General features: G+C 58.5%; 1 protein-coding gene across 2 annotated transcripts; it reads left to right on the forward strand.

The window, feature by feature from the left end:
* The first annotated feature begins 600 nt into the window (after positions 1–600).
* LOC143150534 (uncharacterized) lies at positions 601–27,995 on the forward strand. Of its 2 annotated transcripts, XM_076318881.1 has the most exons (6): positions 601–2,803; positions 13,445–13,853; positions 14,837–15,069; positions 25,386–25,576; positions 25,707–25,838; positions 26,011–27,995. In XM_076318881.1, exons 1-6 carry the CDS (start codon positions 1,481–1,483, stop codon positions 26,153–26,155), a joined length of 2,433 nt encoding a protein of 810 aa, XP_076174996.1. In that variant the 5' UTR covers positions 601–1,480; the 3' UTR covers positions 26,156–27,995. The 2 variants fall into 2 exon arrangements, with proteins under 2 accessions (XP_076174996.1, XP_076174997.1); XM_076318882.1 differs by lacking the exon at positions 14,837–15,069.
* The last annotated feature ends 5 nt before the right edge of the window (positions 27,996–28,000 follow it).

Raw genomic sequence — 28,000 nt, forward strand, 5'->3', positions numbered from 1 at the left:
GCCATTACGCGCCGTACGCGCGCGGTAAAACCCGTCCGTCCGTCCGTCCGTCCGTCCGTCCGTCGATACCCTCCCGCCGTAAGAAGGACTGTGCAAAACTACCGAGTATCCGCTTCCTCGATCGTCGAGGAGATCCGGCGATCCAGTTTCCCGAGTCGCGCAAAATCCCGCGAGCGAACCGCGAAAGAGGAAACGACGAAAACCCACGAGGCGGTCGTGGAAGACGGTCTCGAGCCTCGTTCCCGACCATCGGCCGCGAACGACGGCGTATCTCGTCCATGGGAGACCGTGAAACACCGGGTGAGCCAGCGAGCGCACGGCTGCGTCGCGCTGCGCCGGCAGACGGGCGCACAGGTGAGGGACAAAGGGGAAGCAGAAAAGCCGGCGGTCGAGGGTGACGGAGGAGCCGCGAGGGGTCTGCGAGGGGTCTGCGAGGGGTCTGCGAGGGGTCTGCGAGGGGACCGCGAGGGATCGAGGAGCGAGGAGGCGGGGGCGAGGGCGGGGGAGGGGGTACGACGAATATCGCCGGCACGCATGCGCGGTGCGTTCCGCGATCTCTCGGGCCGGCGGCCGGAGAGGCTGGCCTCAGTCGCCCGCGACATTCGGTCCGCGATACGATTCGGTGCGATCTCCGCGCGACGGACTCGAGAGGAAAGGAACGAGGAAGAGAGAAAGGGAGAAAGGGAGAACGACGGGGCGAGGATTCGCGATCGATCCGTCTACCGCGGATCGGTGATCCTGGAAACTCGCCGGACGATCGAGAGGGGAGGAGCGCGGTCGTTGCGCGAGGCTCGAATCCTCCGTTCGTCTCGTTCGGAGCGCGGCGGCCTCCTCGAGAAGAACCGCGCGATGAACACGGGACGACGATCCGAGAGGACGACCGGGACGAGAAACGGAGCGAGAAGACCCGCGACGTGAGCGGAATCGTCGACCGAGGACCCTCGAGTGCGTCGCGTTCTCGTCGAAGGATTACCGTTGCGCTGGCTCGATTTTTACGGAATCGAGTGAACTGGAACGCGGCCAAAAGCAGCTGCCTGGTCGACCCGAGGCTCTCGCCTCGCACGGCCCGCCGGGACTCTACCGAGATATTCGTGCTTACCGCCGTGCCGCGTTACCACCACGTGGATCAACGGTGAACCCGTCACCGTTACGCCTCGATCGTCGAACCGAACATCCTCGAACGCGGCAACCGCCCGCCCGGTGGATCGTGTCGTATCGTCTCGCCTCGCCTCGCCTCGCCTCGCCTCGCCTCGCCTCGCCTCGCCTCGCCTCGCTACGCGTCGCGTCGCGTCGCGTCGCGTCGCGCCGCGCCGCGTCGCGTCGATGTCTCGGACGCGGGAGACTCGAGTCGCGGATCTTCGTCAGCCATCGTGCGCGATGCGTCGTTGAGAGGGCGCGATTCGCCAGCGACGAACGACCGACGAAGCATCGCGTGGCTGGGATAATGTAAGGTGGCTCGGAGTATCGCTCGGTAGACGAAATGACGCGCGACAGGAGGCTGCCTTTGCTGCTCCTGCTCTTGATACTTTTGATGGCTTACGGTTTGTTCGTGGCCGAGGCGAAGCACCGTCGACGCGAGGACGCCCTCGGCGACGCCGCGAGACACCGGGCCAGGCACAGGCACAGGCACAGGCACGAGTCCTCCACCGGGAGAAAGACCCGACACGAGATCGCCAACGGACGATCCTCCTGGCCCCGGGAACTCGAGCCCGTCGACGATTATCCTCGATCGATCGCCGATCGAGGGATTCCCAGGGAAGAGGAGAGGGAGAAAGCCGATCGCGAGGCTCGGATCTATTACGAAAGATCGTCGAGGATCGGTCTCCGCGGGCGAACCTTGTCACCGCGCTACCCGCTCGGGTACCATCCTCGAGGGGGCTATCGCGGAATCGGCCGGCACGAGACGGACGACGTCGACCACGAGGACCACGAGGACCACGAGGACCACGAGGACCACGAGGACCACGAGGACCACGAGGACGACGACGACGAGGAGGCGGTCGTCGAGAGACGCGAGCCTTCCCTTCGATACGGGCCGAGGTCCGACGGGACGGATCGTAGGCTCGGCCGTTCGAGGAATCGCGACCCGGACTACGCGTCGGAAGACGAAGAACTCGAGCTCGACGAGGCCGACCCCTCCGAGAGGCGGCGGTACGTCCGCTGGAAAAACGGCAAAACCCACAGGATCGAGCACCGACTCGAGCTCGGGAAAAGACATCGCGCGGAGCCATCGAGGCGATTCGACGATCGGAGAAGAAGAACGAACGCCACCGAATACGCTAGGAACGACGATTACGTCGAGGAGGCCGAGGAGAACAACGACAACGACGACGACGAGGACGAGGACGAGGACGACGAGGACGAGGACGAGGTTTGGAAAGAGACCGACGGGGAGCTCGACAACGATTTTTACAGGAGCGAAAAGAAACCGCGTTTCAAGACTTACGACGACATCATCCGAAGACTGACTTCCGACGATCCGACCACGCTAGGCTCGACCGTCAAGAGAGAGTACAGAAACATCGAGGTGGACAAGTACGCGAAACGGGTCTCCTTTGGAAGTTTCAAATACGCACCCAAGAACATCACCAGGCCTCCGATCGGCAAGCTGCCAAACGCGTTGCCCGGACGTAAATTCGGTAAAAGCCTCGATCGACCGGAGAAGAAACCCGCACCGAGGACCAAGAGTCTCGAGCAGGATTACGACGAGTACCTGAACACCCCGGACAACGAAAAGGAGGAGGATCTCGCAAAAGCCGGAGTCGAGGAGGACTCGGACATGCAAGCGGACGTGACGAACACGGTGAGTCGCCCGACCGAACCTCCCCCGAAAAGACGAGCGGGTTCTTTGTCCGCGAGCGGATCGAGAGATCGGCTCGGTCGCGTCCGAGATTCCCTATCGGTGGGCTGCCGCTTCTATTTACGCTTCGCGCGTCGCGCGTAAATCGCGCATCGCGATCGACGGTTACCGACTCGACCGGTGGACCGTCCGGAGAGCGAAAGTCGATTCCTGGAAGAGACAAAGAGGGAAAAATCTCCCGCTCGAGAATACGTTTTGCCAGCCGCGCCGGATCGAAACGATAAACGGACGAGCAAACTCGGCCGGTTTCCCTTTCCCTGGCCGAGTCCGAAACGCGACGGTTCAACGATCCTCGTTCCGCGCGATCGGTTCGGGCCGACGGAGCGCATCGGTGCGGAAGATCGGCTCGATTTTGCTCGAAAAGTCGTTCTCGCGGCGCGTCCTTGGCCGAAGAGTTCGCGAATCGAGAGGTTTCGAGTAGACCTCTCGCGCGCCTCTTACCTACGGGGGCCAAGATTAGATCGACCTTGGCAATGCGGACGGCAACCGGTCGCGAAACGCGGCGCGGTTTCGTCCGCGCGAAGATCTCTCGAGCCGACGTCCGTGGCTGCGAGCTCGGAAATACCGCGGCTCTCGGGCGCCGCTCGTTATCGCACGGAGACGAGCGCGAAATCGACACCGCGAGTCCGAGGGTGCCGTTCGAAGAAACCGCCTCGCATCGCGGCTTTCCTCACGGCTCGATTCCCACCGCTCGCTCGACTCCCGCGCAACGCCTCCGGAAACACCGAGGATCGAGTTCGCGTTCCGACGTTAACCGACGCGACCGACGAGGAGACCCCCTTCGCCCCGTTTCTCGAAAATCCCTACGATCGTTCCAATTTGTTTTCGCGTCCGAGACAAATTTACCGTCTTCGCGGCAACGATCCGCGGAGAGCCGGAGCAACGACGTCCGTTCCGCGAAATTAACCCAAGTAAAATGGGAATTCCGTCGAGGAGCAAAGGGGCGTTGATCGACGAGCGAAACGGCCCCGCGGTCGACGTACGGGGCGTACGGGGCGTACGGGACGTACGTTGACGTCGCCCGTTGTTCACCGACGCCGGCTCTCGTCGAAACGTTCCGTCGACGATCGCGAACGCGTTTCGATCTCGCTTACCACGTGCACCAGCTGACCAAATTCTCGAGCCCGAGATTCGATCCACGCAAAAACGAACGACGGTTGGCAATCGTCGCGCCTTCCTCGAGAGCAAAATTAGAGATGAGATAATGGTCGGGCGGGCGTCATTCGTCGCTCGTCGTTCGTCGTTCGTCGCTCGTCGCTCGTCGCTCGTCGCTCGTCGCGCGCAGTGGACCGCGACGATGCAAACAAAGATCGTCGGTTCGCGGCGCGGCGCGGCGCGAAGAGGGGAACGAGCCCAAAGACGGCTTTGCGAGTCGAGTCGGAACCCGGTTGCCAGCTAATCGGTGACTCACGAATTTTGCCGGCGAGTTCCTTTTAAATTACGGAATCGCTCGCGCCCCCGCTGCGATTATACTCGAGCGCGCAGAGCTCGATCAATTCCTGGAAGAGAATCGTCTCGCGGGCGCGGTATTTACGGCCGAATGCGTCCAGAGCGCGCATCGCGGATTGGAAGCGGTCCAAGACGAAGCGCGCCGCGGGAGCGAACGAAACCCCCGCTCGTTTTCCAACGGCCGGTGTATCGTAACGCAACGCCGAAACCCGCTCGGAAGCGGGTACGGTTCCCGACGAATCGTACGGTTCCCGAACCGCCTCGCGTTCGTATTCGGGTCGTTCTCGTGCGCGTTTGGACCCTCTCCAATACCGCGTATTCTCGAACAGATGTACCGATAAACTCCGAAAATATTTTCGCGGCGTCCTCGCGAGCCAAACTCGTCCTACCTGCGCCTAAATCCGGCTCGACGCGATCGGGAGCGCAGGTGGCCGGCCGGTGTCGAGGGAAAACCTGCCAAGACCCTCCCGTTTGCGCGAACGGAACGACGAGTCGCGACGTCCCGACTACTCCTCGGCGGGGAACTCTTCGAAGCTGCCCCTCCTCCCCCGTTAACGAATCACCCTCGACCTTCGCCCAACGTTCCTCTCCTTTCGACCAGATTCCACCGCACGGTTTCCAATCCAAACTATTAAAATCGCAACCTCCGTCCCTACGGAGACCGTTTCACGGTCGTCGGACGACCGAGAAATCCCTACTCGCGACCAGACGCACCAAACTTCCCCGTTCCCCGATCCCCGTTCCACGTTCCACGTTCCCCGTTCCCCGTTCCCCGTTCCCCGTTCCCCGTTCCCCGTTCCCCGTTCCCCGAACGTTCGCCGTAAAGAAGCTTTATGCTCGAGTCGGAGACGCGAGAGACGTCCGTTCCGGTGGTTGCCCGCCGTAAAATTAATCGCTCAATTCGCCTTCCTAATTTGTTCGGACGCGCGAGGAATTCTCTTTCTCCGGCCTCGATGGAAGCTGCTCTCGTCGAACGAGGAGAATTCGCTCGGCGAACCGAGGACGTTTCACCGCGTCGAAGATATTCCGCGACGCGATCGATTCGGGGGATCGAGCCGGACGATATTTCGCGATTTTCGGACCGCGCGACCGTTTTCTCGTTTCTCTTTCCTCGATTCGAAAGTCCCGTTCCGTCCGCGAGAGGGAGAACTCTAGCCGCGAGGACGGTTTCCCGACGGGTCCCGAGAACGCTTTGGAAAACCCCGCGGAATTGGATCCAACGACGAGAAAGTGTCGCTCGCGCCCGATAATCTCGGGTACGCGAAATCGGAGCCGAGCGGACCGGGAACGTTCCCCGACGTCGTAAAGTATGATTTATTCGACTCTGGCCGCGTCTCGTCGGTAATTATCCCGCGCAGCGCGATATATAAGCCAATTTATTCCGTACGACTCGGTAAAGTGGCCGCGACTCGATGTAATTCGCACGATTTGCGCGGCCCGATTAGCCGCGCCTGTGTCGTTAATGCGGGTACGCGCGATAATTATCGAACGTCGCGACGAGGCGGCCGAAAGGCCGGCTGCGAACGATCGGTGACCGTGACAAATCACGGAAAATCCCGGAATTATTTTGCCCGGTCAACGAGGACGCGTCGACGCGTCTCAGCACCGGTAATCGCCGTCGGATGCGGTTATCGTCACCGGAACCGAGCAATCGCGCCTTCGACTTTCGAGCGAGCCGACCACCGGGACAACGGGGAAAAAGGAGTCGCGTCGAACGACGCCGATTTTCCCACAGGGAGCACCGATTCTTCCACATTCGCGCGAAAACCGATCTCATTGGAGTTTTTCCGTTCGCGTCTATTAATAAAGAAACTCGTAACCGTTTCGATCGTATTCCATCGTAAAAGGCGAACAATACGATGAATATGTATCACGGGGCGGCGGCGACTGCAGCGTTACCGATCGTTTTCCGTTAAACGAATTCGAAGGTCCTGGTCGCGCATCATCGATCGGCAACGATTTTCCCGCGAGAAGCCGTAGGTTCCTCGGGAAATCGAGCGCGCAACGACTCGTCGATTATCCTCTCTGTCGTTTCTCGTCGGTGGCGGCTTCCATAAAACACGTGGCTCGGTCGTCCGGTGGCCCATCGAGTTTACACAGACGTTCCGTCGCGCGTTCACTCGACGCTACTCGACGCTACTCGACGCTACTCGACGCTACTCGTGCACGTACGTTAAATATTTATGCAGAGGCTCCGCGACTCGAGACGCGATTTTATCTCGCGCCGCCGAACCGATCCGAGGATCGAATCTTTTTCCCCCGAGCGCGCGACGCTCCCGCTCGCGCTCGCGCTCTCGCTCTCGCTCCCGCTCCTCGCGATCGAGCCGTTTCCATTTATCGTTAGGCGAAGGATCGATTTCCGGGTTCTTCTCGCCGCGCATCGATTACGATCGAGACTCGCGGATACCTCTCGTAAATAATTCATGCCCGTCGATAAATTATACCAGTTCGAAGCTAGGCGCCGTCTGAAAACCGACGGACCATTTGCGCGTTTCTTTGGAAAATAATAATTCGCTCGTTAATTTGGCCAACGACGCGTTTCGCGACGCGAATCTACGCTAGGATCGAATCGCTTCGGAGAAACTCGGCGCTAAATTGGCTCTGACCGACCCTCGAAAGCGAACCGATGCGCCCGGTTCCGCGGACGGAAGCACTCGGCGATCGTTTCGCGAGTAAGCGTCTCGCTCCTGGTACGCGCGAACAGCCGCGCGACCAGCCCGCGAACGCGCAACGTCGCAGCTCGAGAAAAATTGATACGTACCCGGTCGCGCGTGGCGTACGTTGGCCAACACGAATGGAATTTTACCTTTGACATTTGACACGGGCCTGGACACGTTCCACCGAGCGAGCCTCGGCTTTCCCGTACAAATTACCCAATCTTCGCACCGATCGACCTTTTTACGCGCCGCGAGCACGGCCATTTTCTCTACGCCGAACGCGAGTTCGTCGTTACGATTCTCTCTCGGGCGAGCGAAAATTTCCGACTCGACGCCCCGAACGAACCCGGACCCGGACCCGGACCCGGACCCGGACCCGGACCCGGACAAGGCGCGCGCGGTTGCGCGACCGAAAACCTCGAAACGATTTCGCGGATTCGCGATACGAGGACTCGCGTCTGGCCGCGGTCGCGAGTTACGCGCCGCTTTCTTCGAACATCGATCGTCGCGATAACTTCCCCAGGACTTTCTAGGCGTTCTCGCGCGAGCCACTCGACGACTCCGAAACGATCGGAAATCGACGCGCCGACGCGCCGACGCGCCGTTCCCAAAGAGAAAAAGCATCGCTCGACCGACGGGAAACCGCGCGGCCCAATTTATAACCATCGTGACGCATCCGTGGAAATTATTACCACTGCGACGCGTCGGTTAATTATTACGCGTCGACCTCAAAGCGACCAGACGCGACACCGACTCGGTAGTCTGGTTTCGTTCCGTTCGTTTTCTCGCGTTCTACCCGTGGCAGCTTTGCGCCTCGGACTCGACGCTCTCCAAACGGAACGCGCACCCAACCTCCGTAGATCCTTGCGCGCGCGCGCGCGCGTCCTCCTCTTTCTCCGTCCTCTCGTCCTCGTCATTATCGTTATTACCGTCATCGAGGGCGCAACGTCTCGATAACGTCGCCGCGCAACGATTTCTCCCGGTCGCCTCGCGAGTACTCCCAACGAGGTCGCGCGCGTCTCGCTCGCCTCGCTCGCCTCGCTCGTCTCGGCTCGTTACGAGTCGAATTCGAGAACCGTGGAAAACGACATCGATGTCGGGTGAAATCGACGAAACGGTCGACGTCCTCCTTCGCGGGTTACGGGTTACGCGTCTCACCGACGTACCTTCTTACCCAACGGATTCGAGCCAGACGCGCGACGTCGATGAAATTCCTCGAGCGACTCCGCCCGTGAATCGACGAATTCGCGTCGTTGATATTCGCGGGAGCGCGCACCTGCGCAACCGCGCTTCCGAGAAAGAGTCTCGAAGGCGTTGCGAAACTTTTCGTCGCTTCGAGCCACCGCCGAATGCCGACACGAGCTTTCGAAACGCGCGTATCGCGACAATTATCGCACGGTAGCGGAAAACCGTGTCTTCGCGGAGGGCGAGGCTCGACCGGGAGGAGGAGCAACGACCTTCCCGTGGCACGGACTCTCTAACTCGGTTTACCAACATTTGCCAGCTAGACACCGCGAGAGAGAGTCGTCCGCGTCGAGCCGGTGGCTATTTCGGCGACGACGCGCGGACGATACGCACGACCCTCGAACCGCGACCGCGACCGCGTCCATACTTGCGTATTTTTCAAAGTTTCCTCGTGTCGCGTCGAAAGTTTCGCCAACTTGTGCTCGCGAATTACGTTTCGCGCGTCACGAGTGGCTCGTCGTTACGCGCGTCGCGTGCGGCGCGCCGACGCTCGATGGGAGCCTCTTCGCGGCCCGACGGAAATTTTTCACGTCCGCTTACGTTCCAAAGAGCGTTCTCGTTGCGTCACGGTTTCGCGCGCGGTCTCGCGCGCTCCAACGCGCCCGATTAGTCACGGGATATTTTCGAACCGCTGAAAAGAAACGGCTCGTAGTCGTCGGATCGAGTCGGGATCGGTACATACTCGTCGAGCCGTTACGCTCGAAGGTGAGCCGGTAATCACCGGTAGTCGTCGGTTTTGCGCAAAAGCTACATCGAGACGTACGGTCGAATTCGATCGAGTTTCGTCGTCGTCGTCGTCGTCGATCGATTTCCTTGGCCGTGCGCGGCTCCGAGCACGATCCTCTCCTCCGGCGCGGTCGCGAATAGAAATCGCTTACCGGACACCTGCTCGATACGCTCGTCCGTGCGAAATGCGCGGTTTTTGCCGGAACGCGTTCGTACGAGCGGTCGATCGGATAACGCGACCGACATTCCTGCCGTTCGACTCTTGCGAGAAACTCGCCCGGTTGCGTTGTCCGCGGTGAACCAGACCGGCCGAGCGCAACCTCGATCGAATTTCGACGTATCGTTCGCGGCGGTGGCACGCGCACCGACGGATCGCCCTCTCCCTCGGGACCTTAGATTTCGGAACGAGTTCTCCCATCGGCCGGTTGGAATCGATCGCGGCCTTCTCAACAATATCGTTCCGCGTTTACGCAACCTTTCGCGAAGAACCCGGGAAACGGACAACGACCGATGGGAGAACGCGTCTCGTCGCGGGATAGAAATAGTCGAGCCCTTCGAACGCGCGAATCGCGGCAACGAAACGTAAACGTCCGCGGTCTCGTTACCGACCCGACTTTTACCTCCGCCGCCGATAGCTATTCCGCGTTCGAGGAGCGTTCCGTCTCGGGATGAATGGAGCGACCCTATTTGGCCCGAGGAACGAGTTCTTTCAATGAAAACCACCTTCTACGAACGAATCCGCTTCTCCTCCGTGACCCTCCTCCTCCTCCTCCTCCTCCTCCTCCTCCTCCTTCTCTCTCGCGTCCCGTCTCTTCGACCGGTACGAGAAACTCGCCGCGAGCCGACAACGACAACAAAAATACCGCTCGGTTTCACGCGGTTCATTCAGCTTCGCCGTACGTAGCGATACCGTCGGTTCGGTGACACGGTTTTCGTCGAGCCAACGAGCAAACGAGTCGTCCGATCCGTCGCGGTTCTTCGGGACGCGTTGAAATTTTCGAGGTTGCGGAAAAGTTGGCATCGGCGCGCGGGCGAGCGCGACGTCTCTCGCAGGGAACGGCAGCGACGAGATCCGCGTCCCGGCCGGGTAAAGGTCTACGCGGTGCGAGTCGACTCGGATCCCGGTCCGCGTCCACACCCTGGAATGCGAACGCGTTCGGTTAATTAAACACCGAGCGAGCGAATCGTCGACGGTCCGTTCGTTCGCGAACACGGTCGCCCCGCGTTGCGCACTCGCGGCCTCTCTCGCGCCAGGGACGATCCGTCCCGTGGAATTCGATCGATTCCGGGGGAAAATTGAATCGCGTCGTTCGGAACCCGATCGCGCGGCTACTTCGTACCGGTAACCACGGCCATTGTCCTACGAAGATCCGTTCCCCGATAGCCGAGACGGTCCCGTCGATAGATTTATCGCGAGCGCCCGCCACGGGACTACGGATAAATAAATTTCCAGGCATTCGTTTATCCCGAAGACTTTCTAAGGAGTGTCGACGACTGTGTACCGTGTTCTGCAAGGCGTGAATACGAGATGATGTCATGCAGGCGTTGCACCTTCTCCCCGTGTTAACGGCCAGCAATTGTGCGCGTCGGACAACTAACTCGTGGACGATCTCATTGGTTAACGCGAAACGAACGATGTCATAGCGCGCGCGACCCGATTCGTCCCGTCGGTTTTCCATTCTCGTTCTCCCTACGGTCGTTCCGCGACCGAGGACGGACCTAGAATTCGAAGCGACCGCTCCGCCGGAGACGCACGGCCTCGACGAACACCGACGACCTCCTCGCGATTCGATCGGACCACCTCGATCGCCGATCCTCCAACGATCGCGGAACGAAACTACCTCGAGGAACAACGCGTACGCGTCGCTTCGACGCGCCCTGCGAGGACGGCAATTTTACGGTGTTCGCGCGAGGCGAGGCGAGGCGAAGCGAGGCGAGGCGAGGCGAGGCGAGGCGAGGCGAGGGGAACCGGGATAACCGAGAACCGAGCGAGCCAGCTGCGCGCGAAACGAAGCCTCGGCAAAAACTATACCAGACGTCGTAGATAAATTTAAAAATCGTGTCATTCGCGATAAACGACCGCGTTACACGCGCGCGACAAAAAAAAGAAGCGAGTTAGCGAATACCGTTTCCCGAGATATCCAAATAGGTCACGCGCCTAACGAGTCGCGTTCGAGGAACGTGTTTTCGTTGGACGCTTCGATACGAAACGAAATTCCATCGAACGCTCTGGTAACGCGCCTCGGCTCGAGACGTTGCGTCACGCGCCTAATTTTCATCGTCGGGGTCGCGCTCCGGCGATAAGCCCGAGCCGTCGCGGGTGCGAATGTCTCGCCGCGTTTCCCGAACACGAGCGAGCGCAACCGTCGAGCGTACGCGACCGGGCTAGCTACGGTACTCGAGCAGCCGGTACCTCTCCTCGCCGGCTGCGCCCGCCAGCTTCGCCGAATAACCGCCCTCCAACGAAAACAAACCGGAGCGTTTGTTTCTCACCGAGATGAAACGCGACGGAACGACGCGAACCGATGGAAACGACCGTGCCTCGCGAGCACCGCGAGCACCGCCAGCACCGCCAGCACCGCGAACATCGATAAATCCCTTATCTCCGAGACGATAAGACAATTCCGACGCGAGCGGCGAATGCCGATCTAGCCGCGATAACGATCCTACTCGCGAGCGAAACGGAAAACGTTTCGCCAACGATTCCCCGCTACGGCCGGCAATTAAGAAGATCCCCGAGAGATACTCGCGCGGAGAAGAATCATCGCGACGCTCGACGCGTCTCGATAAGATCGCCGGTCCGTAAAGCGGCCGTGAAAATACGATTAACTCGAGGACGCGTAGGAGGCGCGAGCCACGGAAGATATCGGTTTCCAGGGTTTCGTCGACTCGTTAACGCGCCGCCGGGGCCGGGGCCGGGGCCGGGGCCGGGGCCGGGGCCGGGGCCGGGGCCGGGGCTGCGACTACGGCGTTCCACGATCCAAGCGTCCCCTGACCCAAGGATCTCGAGCGGTCGTCGTCCGCATCGATCAGCCTCGTGGGCGCGAATCCGTTCTTGGAAGTTACGAGCGCGTATTATCGATCGACGATCGCGGTCTCCCGTGCCGAATGCTCGGGACGCGGAATCGACGGTGCCGGTGCCGGTGCCGGTGCCGATGCCGGTGGCACTGGCACTGGCACTGGCACTGGCAGTGGCACTGCCAGCGGCAGACAGCTTGGCAGCGAGGCGATCCCTTTCTCGGAACGTTCGACTCCGTCGTTCGCCATTTGTACGAGGATCGCGCACCAACTTCCCCCGCGTATTTTGCATTTTCGCCTCGGTATCTGGCCAACGATCCCGAGTTAAAATTACAGAGAGAAATAGTTGCCCCCTGGGAAAATAGGAGACCGACTCGCGCTCAACGTTTCGCGCAACGTTTCTCCCGCGGTGCGCTCCGACGCGAAAATACTCGACCTCGATTTCCATAATGCCGCGACCAGGATCTCCGTCCGGACCACCGCTACGATTTTTGGGTGGTCCGCGGCCTCGCTTCGCAACCGATCTTTAATAACACCGGCGCTTCTCGATACCCGGTGCGCGGACCGAGCCGCCTTTAAGGGCGCTTTAAATATTTTCCTTTCCCTTTTTTTCCCTCCGACGTCTCCGCCCCGAAGATGCGCGCCTCTCGAAAAATAAACTCTTTGCTCGGGCCAATTTGTAACCGCGATCGTTGCTCGGCCGCGCCTCGAATACGAAAACCGGACGGTCGCTCGGGCTCGCTCGGCTCCGCTCGGCTCCGCTCGATCCGGCTCGAATACGCGATTTCGGAACCTCTCGCGCCCTTCGACGCGTTTTTCCGCTCGAATGTTTTGCAACAACAACAGCGACGACGACGCTACGGGAGCTTGAAATTTCCTCGCGAATCGACTTTCGTTCGCCTCGATCCCGCGACTCGGTGTCAGCGTTACGAGAGACGCGAAATCCTTGAGCGCGTTCAACCGGTCGATAGATCAAACGTCGCGTCGACGACCTCGGTGCTGGTTTATCGGGAATTTTCAGCAGCGCGCTCGGTCTCGATCGCTACCGTCGAGCGCAACGCTGCGAGCGATTCGCTCGTCGATCGGTCACCTCCGACGCGAAACCGCAACCGAAACCCGCTCGGAGCTGCGCGACGATCCCCGTTCAGCTTTTCTTGTTCGTTCGAGGGCAGGAACCTACTACGAACCGGGCGCGGAAAAAGCAACGGTCGTTCGTATCGCGAGCGTTGCGCGCGCAGGAGCGAGCCTCCACCGAGAAAGAAACGGCAGACGCGCCGAGCATCGACCGTCGAAAGATCCTTCCCAGCGAGCGGCTCCGGATCGAAGGAATCCGATTGGCTCGAAACGAGACGCGAATTCCCGCATCGAGCTCTATCTCGGGGAGAAAATCTCGCGAGCGATCGCGGACGAGCGTTCGCCACCCACCTGGGGAGAAAATTAGCAGTTTCGAGCGCGCGCGATTGATCGCGATATTTTTTCTTTCGTACAGGACTATACCGAGGACGACGACGAGGACGAGACCGCGTTCAACGCACCGACTTCGAAATCGTCGTCGTCGTCGTCGTCGTCGTCGTCGTCGTCGTCGTCGTCGTCGTTGTCGTCGTCGTTGCCGCCAACATCCGCCACGACAACCGCCACGAGCACCACCACCACCACCACCACCAGCACCACCACGAGCACCACAGCCGCGCCTAGGCCCGTGGTCGGTCAGAATTACGATTACAGAGATTCGAAGGCGTACGAGAGCGGTACCGGAGTTCGATACAACGGCTACCAATCGAAAAACGATTACCCGCCAATGTCGGCGCACAGCGTTCACAAGTGGCAGTCTCTGGGCACTCGAGAGAGCGTCAAAGAAACCAGAAGCAGCATGCAGCAGTACAACAAAAACGGAAAGGGTAAGTGCGACCCGTGTTCGAGATGGCTCGCCTTACCGATTCGCGTCGAGTCTGTCCACCGAACTACCTCCTCGCACCGATACGTTCCCGTCGAACGTCGTTAATTCGACGGCGGTGGTCCGATAATTATCCGGTCGGTCGGTCGGTCGGTCGGTCGGTCGGTCGGTCGGTCGGTCGGTCGATCGATCGATCGAGCGATCGAGCGGCCGTTAAGCCCGTCCGGCTAGAAATTGAGAAAAGAAAATATCGAGGAAGAAACCGGCGCGGTGGATCGATGTCCAAACCCGTTACGCGCGCATCGCGTCGCGTCGCGTCGCGTCGTCTGCGGAAATGTCGGGCAACGCGAACAAAGAACCGGTTGAACGGAACGGGACGGGACGGGACGGGACGGGACGGGACGGGACGGGACGGGACGAACGGATGCGCGGGTAGTTCGAGGCGCGCGGAACGAATCGATCCGTCGAACGGAAAAACGAGTTTCGCACGGTGCACCCGGGCCGAAACTCGGGGTACGCGACTCGACGTCGAGGTACGATCGGTCGACCGCGAGCACCCGCATTAACATCCGCGGATTCCTCTTTGCATTTCAAGTCGAAGGACCGGTTGCGGCGAAATTTATCGATTTCCAGGTACACGCGATGTAGTTTCTCCCGTAGTCGTACATACAAATTGCACCGGTAACGATAGCCGCGGCATAATTATCGACGGCCCGTGAAACGCGTAGAAAGCGATTAGGCATCCGCTGGTCGGATCGATAGAAAGTTCGCGCGCGCGACTTGTGTCATCGCGCGCGAGGATCGGTCGCGGAACGTCGGGCAGGTCGCGCGAATCCAGCGGCTTGCCCGTCGACTATCGCTCGATTCGACGCGACCGCCCGATCACCGAACGGGGACGAACGACGACGAACCGTTTCGTCTCTCGTTCCGCTTTCCTCTCCTCTCGGAAGGGAACCTCCTCGAACGAATCTCGACGTGTTGTTTCAGCCGCGGAGATACGAGAGGCTCTTCAGCACGCGATGAAAGTGTCTCGGGAGGGCAGCTGCCAGTGGCCACGAGCTAGGGTGATCCCGGTTCGCGACGTTTACCCGAGTCCATCGACCACCTACATTCCACACTGCGCCATTTTGCACAGGTGCTCGGACGACACCGGCTGCTGCAGATCGGAAGCGCTGACCTGCGTGCCGAAGCACTCGCACCGCGTCGAGCTCTCCTTCTACGTGAGTGAATCTTGCTTTTTCGCGAGCAACGCCGCGAACCAACGAGGAAGACGACTTCACCGCCGAGGAGAAAGTACCATTAATCGCGCGAACCGTATCGCGCGGAATTTATCACCGAGGACTCGCGACGAGTCGCGTAATTTGTGCCACCGAGTCTCGGTCCGCGCGGTACGCTCCTACCCGGGGCAAACGATTCGTCTCGAACTCGATGCGACTTTTACGTCCGGAACGCGATCGTTCGCAACGCCTCGAGGATCCCTTCGTTACACCCGATCGGCAACCCGCGATCCGGTTGGGTGTTTGCGGGTCGTCGCGCAACCCGATAGCTTGGACCGTCACGGCACGGCACGGCACGGCACGGCACGGCACGGCACGGCACGGCACGGCACGACACCTCGGATCCTCGAGCCGAACGATACCGCGTTTCTTCTCCCCCTCTGGTTTTGGCACCCGACTCTTGGATCCGAGCCAATTTCGTATGTACGATCATAATCTCGCGACGCGCGCGAGTACAAAATCGAACGTACGAGGAAAACGAAAGGAGCGACCGTTTCGAGAGCCTCGACACCTGGCGTACGCTGCCCGGGAGCCACGTTCGAAAGTAGCGCGCGCGATCTCTCGTCGCGCTATACCGATTATCTTCGAACAACGGACCTATCACCTTCGAACGGCGTACCTCGAGCGAATCAAAGACATTCCTCGGCCGAGAATAACCGCGCAGACCGGCCAATTAGCCGTTAATGGCGTTTCGTTCGGAGCGTCTCGTCTTCCCCGCCGTAACCGAGGACGTCCCGAGCGTTTTCCCGCTACGTTGCGCGAACCCCGAGAAAGAAGGGAAAAATGGCCCGTCACGCGATCCTATCTCGAGAACGCGTCGTCGATTCGTCGATTCGTCGATTCGTCGATTCGTCGATTCGTCGATTCGTCGACTCTAACGCGATACGAGTCGCTGGTTGCCCGGAGCCAACCAGACGATCGCGCTCGCGCTCGCCGTCGAATCGAGTCATTAAACTTTACGAGCAATCTTAACGAATCAATTAATCTCGATGGATCTATCGCATTCCTACTGGATGCAAACCGCGCGACGTCGATTGGATTGAACTACATTCCTAGACGATCCATCGAAGCATCTTGCGCCCGAACGGTTCGCCTCCGGTTCTCCGTTCGAGCGGTTTTCGCTTCGGAAAATCGGACTCTGGTTCGTTTCGCGAATCGCGCGAAAGGGCACCGACTCGACGTTGGAACGTAGCTGCGACACGTGCTCTGGTTAACCGCGCCTAGGTACTTTCCGAAGTTTCCCTCGCTTCGTCTTCGGTTCGAGAATCGGCCGATGTATCGTTTCCCCGTGCAGCCACGCGGAGCGAGAACCGATCGCGACAACCTCAGGATACCTTAGGGACTCCGAGTCCAGCGGAGGTCAGCTCGGGGACGAAGCTGTAAATCGGACAGAGCGCGTAGGATTTTTTTCGTCGCGAGGTTGTCCGACAGCGAGCGATCCCGGTCGGTGCCACCTGCGATCTCTCCCGGCGACGTCTCCCGGTCTATCGTGGCCGCCGGTTCTACGGCTCGCGAATGAGTCATTGTCCGAGTCGGACCGAAGTTGGCCGCGTATCAAATTCGGCTCGTATTCGCTCGCGTACGCTCGGATGCGCGAGCTCCTCGCCGCGAGCACTGGTGTGCACGTGTACGTGCACGTGCGCCTGCACGTGCACGTTCCCGACGCGACGCTACGATACGCGACGCGACGCGACGCTACGTTGCACGAATACACGGATGCTCGACAAACTGCGACACGAGGCGCGAACTTTCGGTGTATTAATACCGGTCTACCCTGGCTTCCGCGATACCGAAATACCGAGATTTACGATCCGCCTCTGAATCCGTGCGCCGGACCTCGGGAAATTAACTGGGTCGATGTCCGTCGATCGTCGAAAACCTTCCGGAAAATCTCGGCCGTTATTACGGAAAACGGCCGTCTCCCTCCCGAAGCGATCGCCTCTGGCTTCGGGACGTCCGGCGATCGGTGCCAAGAAACACCTCGTTTTTACGCCGGCCGAGTAAATCGTAATAGGTTGGCTACCGCTCGAGAGACACCGGGACGCTAACGCGCTGCGTCGATTTCGAGCAAACTGTCCCACCGTTTTTCTCCCGGTACCGCTGCTCTTCGAAACCGAAACCTTTAAAAGCGTCGCTCCCCCTGGCTCTCCGTTCGTTCGCGCAAGATCGATGTCCCCTCGTTATCGGAAAGGACGGTCGTCCGGTCGTCCGGTCGTTCTTACCGAGCGCTCGAGAACGTCCCTCCGCAAGATCGACAATGTCCCTTTAACGGCTCTTGTTTCGGACTTACGGCCGTCCGAGGTTCCGACGGGTTTCGCCGGTCTTTGACGGTCTTCGACGGGCTTCGACGGGTGTCGGGGAACCGAAAGAATGCCGTTGCGTCGAGTCTCCTTATCGCGTAAGCCTCTTACGCGGGTTAAACCGTTCGAAGCGCGACGAATTAACGACGTCTCGTCGAAGTCCTTCCTTTCTCCCGAAATCTACGGACTCGGATCGTTTTCGAGACACGGTACCGCCTCGACTCCTCGTTCGTCCGTCGCAAGAGTCGCGAGGCGAATCGAAACCGACATCGAAACGGACGTACGGCGAAAAATAAGGTACCGAGTCACGACTTCCTCTTCCGTTGGTCCCTGGAGCCTCGCCTACTCGCGGCGACCCCATGGGGTCAGCTGTCAGCTATCGATAGTCCCGCCTCGTACACGCCGAGCACCGTGTTGCGTCTATTTTTGTTCGGATGTTGGTAGATACGTGCGCAATGGCGTGCCACGCCACGCCACACCATGCCACGCCACGCCATGCCACGCCACGCCACGTCACGTCACGCCACGCCATGCCACGGCACGGCACGGCACGGCACGGCACGGCACGGCACGGCACGGCACGGCACGCCACGCCGTTGGTTCGAGTACCGCGTATACGTACGCGCGCACTCTCGTAGAAAACGTCTGCCGCGTTGTCTTCGCGTTCCGCGAACGAGTCCGGCGGTTTCGGTGGCATCGGACGCGCTCCTCTCCGATCCGAATTCGCGAAACGATTCGGGGAAAAGGAAAATCGGAAACACCGTTCGCGTAGCGCGCGTATCGTCGAAAAATCGGGGTTCGCAAAGTGGTCGGGGTGCGCCGGACGTTCGATCCCGAGGGTCTATCTTATCGCGAGAAGTAATACTAGTTGCGACGCGAAGCGGTAACAGGATGCTGCTCGGTAAGTCGCGCAACAGGACCGAGGATAAGATTACATCTTTCGAGAAACGGAATTTACGGGATGGGGTTTTCGAATAAATTACGCCTGCGCGAACTCGCGGGACACTTTCGATCCCGTTTCTCGGTGAGCGTTCGTCGCCACCGTTGCCGCGATCTTTCCTTCGAAATTATATTTACACGCCGTTACCGCGAGCATCGAGTTAACGAGCCTCCGACGGCGCTCGCGCGAAATTTCGAGCGACAACCGGTCGACCGGAGTTATCGCTCGTTTTCTGTGTCGCGTACACACCATCCTGCCGTCTTTTTCCTTTCGTTTTTCCCTTCGCGTTATCTTTCGTAATAGACACTCGTGCCAAGCGGATTAGCATAAGACCGCTCGACGGTGCGATTTATTCGCAGCTCGTGCCACGTCCGCCGCGCAGTGAGCTAATCGTCGTTCCTCGAACGGCGAATAGAAAAACACGCAACCCTGCTAAATGGAACGAACGTTTCCACGGCGCAACGCGGAAAGGCAACAGGATACGGTGGAAAACGTTTCGCGGGAGCTTCCGTTCGCGAAACTTTACCAGCGATGTCTCGCGAGCCGAGGAGAACCGAAGAGGAGCAAAGAGAAGCGGTATCGAACTCTCGTTCGTCCCTATCCCGAGAGTCCTCGGCTCGTATCGCGGTAAACTCGAAATTTCTCTCCCGTCTCTCGGTTCTCGCTTTCGAAATTCTTACCAACGAACGGAAAAAACGGACCGATCGATCTCGTCTCTCTCCCGTAATTTCTCCATCGAGGTTCTCGATCGTTGTTCGACCACCTGCGCGGATCGAACGTACCTCGTAACTTATCGTCGTATTCTCAACGGAGCCAGTGGTTCTCGATATCGTTCGCGCGACATTGACGAGTTTCGTCGCGGGAAAGTAAACCCAGTCGCGACTCGCGGATCGACGGTACGGTGCGACGCGGGTCGAAGCGGGCCGACGCGGCGGTGGTGTCCCCTCCCTGATAGAAATTCTAGCGGCGGACGCGTCTAAATTTGCCCCGCGACGTCGCCTCCCGTCGAACAACGTCGTCCACCGTGCACGTTTTATGAATAAACCATAACGAGAATACGTCCGTCCGAGCGGACGCGTACGGGAATCGTCCAACGCGCCGAATCGGCATTCCCCGTAACATCCGCGACGGTCCGATTATTTCAATTACTTACCGTCCGTCGAGGAATCCCGCGGTCGTTTTTCACCGTCTTCCGTCACTGGAAGCCCCGAAGGATCCTCCGACGTTCGGAGCACGCGCGATCGAACGTCGAGCCAGACCGCTCTTAGACGCCCGAATCTGCATACAATGAGAACGCGACGGAAGGAGGCGGCTTTTAGCCAAGTACGCGCCGTCTTCGAGCCAGAAGACGCGAAAGCGATAATATAAGAGCGGCGCGGTACGATAAATTTTCGAGCGTTTTAAAGGCGATCCCCAGCGTCGTTCGTCATCGCGTTCGTTCTCCACGGGCCGTTCGACGCTCGAAAGAGAAAAGGTGCGGCAGGCAGGCAGGCAGGCAGGCAGGCAGGCAGGCAGGCAGGCAGGCAGGCAGGCAGCTTCATTTAGGACGTATACATAATTCAGGGGAATCGTTTTCGAGCGTTCCCAGCTCCGTAGGTCGCGAGACGCGAGTTATCGACGTTGCGACGAATCGAAGACGAATCGCTCGAGTCGAAAATCGTCGGAGCGCGGTTCTCGCGAGCGAACGGCGACGGCTGGCCTCTCGTAGGAAATTTCTCGCGTTCGTTAGGGAGAAAGCGAGAGAGGGAAGCCGATCGAACAATAGATACCTGCTCGCTCGATCCGTGAAAGGAAGATCGGTAAAATCCTCTTTAGCGGCGCGGAGAAGGTTCGCGGAGGAGGAGGAGGAGGCGGAGGAGGAGGAGGAGGGAACTGGTTCCGAGTGGTTCTTCTAACGCGCGTTTACACGCCGGCGACACCTGGTTTACGAGCGACCCGTCGGGGTACTAACCCCGGCTAACCTCTCCGCGGACGTTCGTCGAGCCTCTCGATTATTCCTCTCGAGTCCAGTCAGCAGGGGTGACCGACTGCTTTACGCGCGGCTCGTTCTCGGCCTCGCCGGGCCAACGTTTCACCCGACTCCGGCGGGATGCTGCGTCGCGTCGCCTCGCGTTGCGTCCAGTAGGTATCTTTGGGACACCTACTCGTTACGCGTCCAGACGCGCCGCTACGACCGCCCGCGATCCAACGAGCTCCGAACCTTTTCATCGCCGAGAGAAAGGAACTCGATCTCGTTCGTTCGTCTCGTTAAGAGGGATAATAATTCTTTCGGACGGAATGCACGAGCACCACCTACTCTCTGGCGAATTCCTGGCGCAAAAGGGAGCGCGTTGCGAACAACGGTGGAACGTAGGAAAGGAAAATCGTGGTCGCGATCGCGATCCCGATCGCGCAAGGTCGGTAACGAGCAACGAGTCCGGAATATCGCGTCGCGGCGACGAGGCCACGCGTCCACGCGTCCACGCTTCCACGCGTCCACGCTTCCACGCGGCTACGCTGGCTCGGCCGCCCGAGAAACCGCCGAGGAAAACCGCAAAAGGTAAAATCTTTGCCGGCAACGACTCGCGCAACGTCGAGTCGCCGACGACTTCTAGTCCGAGAGGAGCTTCTCCGTTCCTGGACTCACCGGGCCCGAGTCCCTCGATCTCCGATCTCCGGCGGTCTCTGGCGGTCTCCGGCGGTCTAGCGGTGGAACGAACGGTGGAACGAACGGTGGAACGAACGGTGGAACGAACGGTGGAACAACAACCGGGAGACGATCGCGCTCCAGAAGCCTGGACGCGACGACCTTGGCTCTCGCGCGATATCGACCTAATCGCACCTACGCACCCACGGAGAAGAAAAGATTTCCCGATCGAAGGACGTTCCCGATCATTTCGGAGAAACGACTGGATCTCGATAACAAAGAACTCCGGCGCAACGACGGATAATTCATCCGAGCGCTCGGTCGTTCGCGAAAGACACGGTTACGTCCGCGAGGCTAATTGCGTTTTAACGACGAGCCGCGCGGTCCCGATACCGGCGATCCCTTTCTCCTCGAAGAGGAAGGGAGATCTCGTGGGCGAACTCGGCGCCGAGGAGCGAGGAGAGCGCGCGTATAAGGCGCGGAAAACGAAGAGAGATTCGAGCGCGCGCGTACAGTTAGCGCGCGTGGGCGACTACGACGTCGCGGGATACACGCCGACCGCCGACCGCCGACCGCCGACCACCGACCACCGACCGCCCCGAAGAAACCTCCCTCCGGGTAGGGCCCGCGAAATCTTCGATGCGCCGATCGCGCGTTACTCCCCGACTTACGAGACCCGTTCTCCACCGATCGAACGAGTCAACGCCTCGTCGAAAGGTTCCCCGGAACCGGCGAACCGACGTCCATCACGGTTTTCCTCCAATCTTCTACCGACGAAACCGCGAAAGCTTCGAAACGCGTCCGCGAGCCGGCCAAGATATTCCGTGAGTCAGCTCGGGGCGACGTTAAAGATCCGACGTTGGAAAATAGTACACCAGGACGGCCAACTACCTCGAACCCGAGTCGCCGAGTAACCTTCGAGCGTCTTCGGAGCGGGAACGCGAACGACCTTAGGGCGTTGCTCGAACGCTCCCCTCGGAGGAAATCGCTTCGAGCGGATTCGTGGACGCGAGGGATAAAATCGAAGGAAATTTCGAGATCCCTCGCGCTCGGGAGGAAAAATTCTCCGAGAACACGGCGGACCGAAAGACGCGAAAGAACGGAGAACCCCCGGACGCAGAACCGCATCTTTATGCGGTACACGAGGGACAACGAGGACATTGTCGCTCGTCGGACGTACAAAGCTCACCGGAAATTCATTGTTCCTCCGGTGTGCTCGGAACGATCGGTCTCTTCGTCTTCGAATTCCAGCGTCGCTAATATTAACGCGTTGTTACCAGCCGGTTCGAGCACGACCGTTCTGCGCAAGCTCCGAGGGTCCTCGTCGCTCCGACTTCCGAACGCTCCTTCCGACTCTATTTCGATCGTTGGCGCGCGCGCGCCCGCGCGCGGGCGGACAATGTCCGCTGGATCTCTGCCGTATTTCCAAAACTCTCCGAGGTTCGTGGCCGCGAACCCGTACCGCTGCGTCCTCGTCCTCGGACCGAAAGGTAAACGGTGGCCCCTACCGATCGCCGAAGATCGAACGGTAATCGAACGGTAATCGAACGGTAATCGAACGGTAATCGAACGGTAATCGAACGCGAAACTAACGAAGATCGATCCCGGTTACTTCGGAAACGATCCGGCCTCAGCCGCGGGCAGCGTTTCGTTCCGCTCGGACGGGCGATATTCGAAATTCCGAGGTCCGCGCGAGATCGAATCCTCGGGTTCTCGCGCGGTGGACAAATTACCGCGGATACCCGGGAGATGGATCGCGATCGCTCCAAGGACAGAGTGTTTACGATCGGCCGGCGACCGGGTTTCCCGTCGTTTCGACCTCTCCCCGTGTCTCTTTTTCCCGTTCGTCCTTTCTCCGGCGTTCGCAAAAACTGGTTCTACGACGGTCACGCCGATTGACTTTCAAATCGAAATTCCACGATCCCCCAGGGTTATCGATCCAGCGCGACGATACGCGACGGGACGCAAAATCGCGAAATTACACCGCGTTCTTTTTTACTTTCGACGAACCGCTAGTCCCGGCGCGCTTTTTCTCCAGAGAGCGAGGAATTCGCGCGCTCGTGGAGGTCGCGCGACCCTCCGTTTCCAAATATCGGACGCGCCGGCCAATTTACGCGTGGACGCATACGATGGCCGCAAAAACGGTGAAACGTTCGACCGCTCGACTTCTCACCGCGTCGAGCGTGCGCGTATCCGGAGATCGAATTTCGGAACGGTAGTCGTTCGGTGGATCCGCGAGGAGAGCCGCCCGCTTCGAACGGTTTCCCACCGCGAATCGAACACCCGGTCACCGTTCGGTGGAGGCGAAACTATCTCCTCGACGATGTCCACTTAACGGCTATCGCGAGCAGAACCGCCTCGAGCGATTCGAATCTGCGACTGGTTCGAAACGGGTCGAGCGGTCCCCGGACTCGCGGAGAGCTCGATTTATACGGCCTTATCTCCGAACGACTAAAATTACGCGCGGACTGTCGTCGAGGGAACAAATTGAGACGCCCGAGCCGATCGGACCGCTCGATACCTTTTCGCGCGAACCCGTATCGACGTTCGAAGACCGCGCGCGACTCCTCGGCCCGGTTGGCTCGAAATTCCCGCGCGATCTTCGCGCGCGGCCTTCCACCGACGGAGATCTCGCACGGACGCGGGAACGCCCACCGATAATCGCGCGCGAATCGGCCTCACCTGTTACGCGTTCACCCGTTTACGCGCCTGCCCGTGAAAAAGCCGCTCGCCCGAATCGAACCACCGAGCGAGGAAAACGGGACGTTTCCAATTCCACGGGAGGAAGGATCGAGAGACTGCGAGTAAATATCGAACAGACGGTGTACACGTGTAGCCCCGCAGCTGTTCCTCTTATTTACGAACGACGCGTATTTCCATCTCGTTCCCCGTCGGCAAATCCCCGGGAAATTTCCAACCGTCGCGACCGATCGTTCGAACCCGTGGCCACCGATTCGATCGTTTCCGATCGCGACCGAAACGAACGGACGAACGCCCCTCCGCTCTCGTCACCGATCGAGACCGACTTACCGACCGACCGACCGACCGACCGACAGACCGACGCACCAGATACGCGCAACGGTATTATCTTCGATCCGTCTCTCCTCGGGCGCGAGACCTCTCTTTCTCGGACGAGGTTAATCGAATTCGACTCGTATCGCGCGTTCGATTCCTTCCGCGTATCCGTCCGGGTGCACCGCGTTTTCAATTTTCTCGATCGATCGATGGACTTCCGAGACCTCTCGCAATGGACCGCTTCCGAGCGAACGGGAAGCGCGAGCGAAAAGTATTTGGAGGGGCGCGTCTCGTTCGTCGAACCGGTCGGTCAACGTTTCTCCCGTCGCCCGTCGCCCGTCGCCCGTCGCCCGTCGCCCGTCTTTTATCGCCAGTGGCCGTTATCGCGACGCAACTACGGAACGCGATCGAGTTTCACGGGGGAGACGAAACGAGCCCTCTCCGAGCACACGAACGTTCCTACCTCCTCCGTCGAGGAAAAGCCAGAGAAGCGTCGCACATTCGTTCCGAATTTCGCAGATGGCGGTCTTTCGAATTCCTCGATTGGATATTTGGTCTCGATCGCGGTAGTCGCGAGTACCGCGGGCACGCGTCGAGGAGGCTCGCGCTCCCGCTACCGCGTTCGGTCCGTTGGCCCGGCGTCCTCGCGGCCGATCGATCCTCCCGACGCGCGCTCCCGATCCGCGTTCGTTCATCGGTATTCCCCGTAGAGTTGGACGTTTTCTCCGCGATTTACGAGCTTTCTATCTTACCGTTCCCGCGTATCGACTATCCCCGATTCCTGGATCGAGAACGCAACGCGGCGTCGATTAGCGATGCGCAAAGTAGGCTTATCGGGAATTAGCGAATTCCGTCCGCGTCGCTTCTAGCTTCCAGCCAGCAATTAGCGCTAACGAAATGCGCCGTTTTCCGCGTTCCCACTTTCAGGAAGGTTTCGACATGTATTATTTATGGATTTCGCTCCCGCGGGGGCCGCGCGGACTCGATCCGTGGAATCGCGGTTAGCGACGGCTGGGAGGAAATCGACCTCGTGAACGCTACCAACCGAGGGTAATTAGCGTCGATCGGAGTAGCGGTCGGTCGGTCGGTCGGTCGGTCGGTCGGTCGGTGCGCGTGGCCGTAACACGCACGGCTCTCTAACCCCCGTTCGTTCGACGAGCCTCTCGGCCGCCAACCCGACCACTTTAAACCAAACGGACAGCCGGCCGAGGTCAATCGGACTCGATTTAAAACGAACCGATACCATCCGATGCGAAACGATACCGCAACGATACCGCAACGATATCGCGCGCACCAGCCCCAGCTCCAGCCCTCGCCCTCCCCAATTCTCCCGATTTTCCTTTCACCGTCTACCTACGTTCCCCGTGTTTCCTTGCAGATGACCAACGTGGCCGGCGGCAGCGTCGTCGAAAAACTCTCCTTCTACAACCACACGGAGTGCGAGTGCAGGGAGAGGACCGAGTACGACAACGCCAACGCCAACGAGAAACCCTCCGAGCAAAGAGTTTACAGGCATTATCAATCCTCTCCGCAACCTCAGAACATGAGAAGGGCGCAACCGAGAAAGCCGTGAGTTCACCGTTACGCGACGCTCTCGCGATTCCTTTCCTCGCGTTTCCTATTTCGAATTCCGATCGACTCGACCCCGATGCTTGGATCGAGCCAACCGGTGCTTCGAATAATTTCTACTTTCGAACAGGTGCCGATGTCCCTCGGAATTCACGCCGCGAATCACCTCGGAGGGCGAGTGCCAATGCAACTGCTACGAGAACCATCAAAACTGCATCAAGATCGGACGAGGAAAGGGATACTTTTCTCTCGTCGACAGACTGTGAGTGTCGCATCGCGAACCCTCCTTCCGCCTCTGTGTCCTCCGTTGCTCGAAACCTCCCTTTCCGATTACGAATCTATCCGGTTCGATTCCTCGTTCCGCGAACCAACGAGTCCTAACCTTCGAACGCGATCCAACGATCCAGTCATCGCGCTCTTTCCTTGATTCCCAGGTGCATCCAGAACGAGGAGTGCGCGGCGCCCAGCTGCGAATTCGGCGAGTACATGAGGCGACAGGGTAAATGTCCCCGAAAAAAGGACAAGTTCGACGCGATCGTCAATTACCGCACGAACCTGAGCCACCGATATAGAAGCTAGAGAAACGGAAGAGGACAACGCGAGAACGAGAACGAGAACGAGAAGAAGAAGAAGACGAAGACGAAGAAGACGAAGAAGACGAAGAAGACGAAGAAGACGAAGAAGAAAAAGAAAAGGAAGAGCAACGAGTCGAGAGCGCGACGAACATTCGACGGTGCCATTTTCTTTCCGAGTGCCTTTTTAACAGAGACTCGTTATATGGATTTTATACGTATACTCCTCGAAGCGGTTACGTATACTTCTATCCTGCCACTTTGTGCCTCGACATCGCGATTATACTCCGTTCTCCTTTATTCCGATTCTTACCCTTCTTCTTCTTCCTCTTCTTCTACTTCTTCTTCCTCTTCTTCTTCTTCTTCTTCTTCTTCTTCTTCTTCTTCTTCTTATTATTATTATTATTATTATTATTATTATTATTAATATTATTATTACTATTACTATTACTATTATTATTACTATTATTATTATTATTATTATTATTATTATACTTTTTTATACTATAAGCCACCAGCGATCGATCGCGTGGAACGGTGGTAGAGTAAATATAGGAATCGCCGAACGGTTTTTCGTTCGCGCGATAAGGCGCGCACGTGTCTCGATAATCGTAGCTCACGGTCGAAAAGAACACGGACCGCGAGTCTAGTCCGGGATCCTGGCTGCGTTTCGCGCGAGACGATTCTTCGCGGAAATCGCGACCGGCGAAAAAGAAATAATTCCTTTTGCCCGATCGAAGATCGTAGACCGAAACGATACAATTTCCGTCAAATTGCGGAATCGGTTCTTCGATGTACTTCCTTTTCGCTTTCCGCGTTAGCGATCGAGAAATCGTAGCCGTCGATTCGACGTTCGCGCTTCGTCGTCCAATACCAAGGTTTCCAAACTCGCGTTTGCCGTGCGGCACCGTTCGCTAACGAAGGAAAATCGAACAGAGTATCTCTCCAAGTTCTCAAAGTTCTCAAAGTTCTCCAAGTTCTCCAAGTTCTCGACGCCTTCGGTCCACAGGAAACGATCGATTTCTTGTTGCGCGCGTTACGCAACGTTCGCACCGTTTCTCATCGATCGACCGATCGCGAACAAAATTACCCACCTCGACCAAAAACTCACCGTTTCGAACAAAATCAACCTCCGTTTGTACGATACTTTCTTCGATGGATCTACCGTAGGATCCTCGTTCGTTTCTTAGGACCATCGACGCCGGACCTTCAAAGTTTTATCCAAGACTATAGGAGAAGAGAAGAAGCAGAAGAAGAAGAAGAAGAAGAAGAAGAAGAAGAAGAAGAAGAAGAAGAAGAAGAAGAAGAAGAAAAGGAAGAAAGCGAGTCTGCCTGTAACTCGATGTGTCCTTCGAATCTTCCATCCCCCTATTCGCGTCTCTTTCGATCCTCGCTAAACGTGTTTTCTACGCTTTTGTACACGTTACAATAATACGTAGCTACGTACGTAGTAACCGACGTGATCGCGAAACCGATAGGTGATCCAGCATTTACGAGCCAATGAGAATACCGTGTTTACGATTCCTGTGTAGAACGGTTTCGAGTATAACGGATTTGGCTAAACTTTCCTTCGAACTGTTTCCACTTTGATCGTTCGATCGCACGATTTTTCGCGACCCGATGTACGCGCGAACGCATTACGGTTGAATCGAGGGCGTCGAAACGATTCCTTCGTTTGTCGCGAGACGAATACGCGGACGTCGCTCGACGTCCAACTTCCCGTTACACTCGCTACCGACTTTAGGCAACGTACATAGATACACTTAGGCAGCAAATCGAGGAGCAACGTTGTATAAAGAAATTTATCATTATCGTTTCAATAAAATCGCAACATACGTTTAAATGTACTTGG

The sequence above is a fragment of the Ptiloglossa arizonensis genome, chromosome 8, assembly GCF_051014685.1.
Source record: "Ptiloglossa arizonensis isolate GNS036 chromosome 8, iyPtiAriz1_principal, whole genome shotgun sequence".
Taxonomy (NCBI): domain Eukaryota; kingdom Metazoa; phylum Arthropoda; class Insecta; order Hymenoptera; family Colletidae; genus Ptiloglossa; species Ptiloglossa arizonensis.

Bases quoted from the DNA above. Each gene is read 5' to 3' on its own strand.
- LOC143150534 (XM_076318881.1), top strand. From the start codon at position 1,481: ATGACGCGCGACAGGAGGCTGCCTTTGCTGCTCCTGCTCTTGATACTT. The intron at 15,070-25,385 runs GTGAGTGAATCT...GTTTCCTTGCAG, and splicing joins GCGTCGAGCTCTCCTTCTAC to ATGACCAACGTGGCCGGCGG. The intron at 25,577-25,706 runs GTGAGTTCACCG...ACTTTCGAACAG, and splicing joins AGGGCGCAACCGAGAAAGCC to GTGCCGATGTCCCTCGGAAT.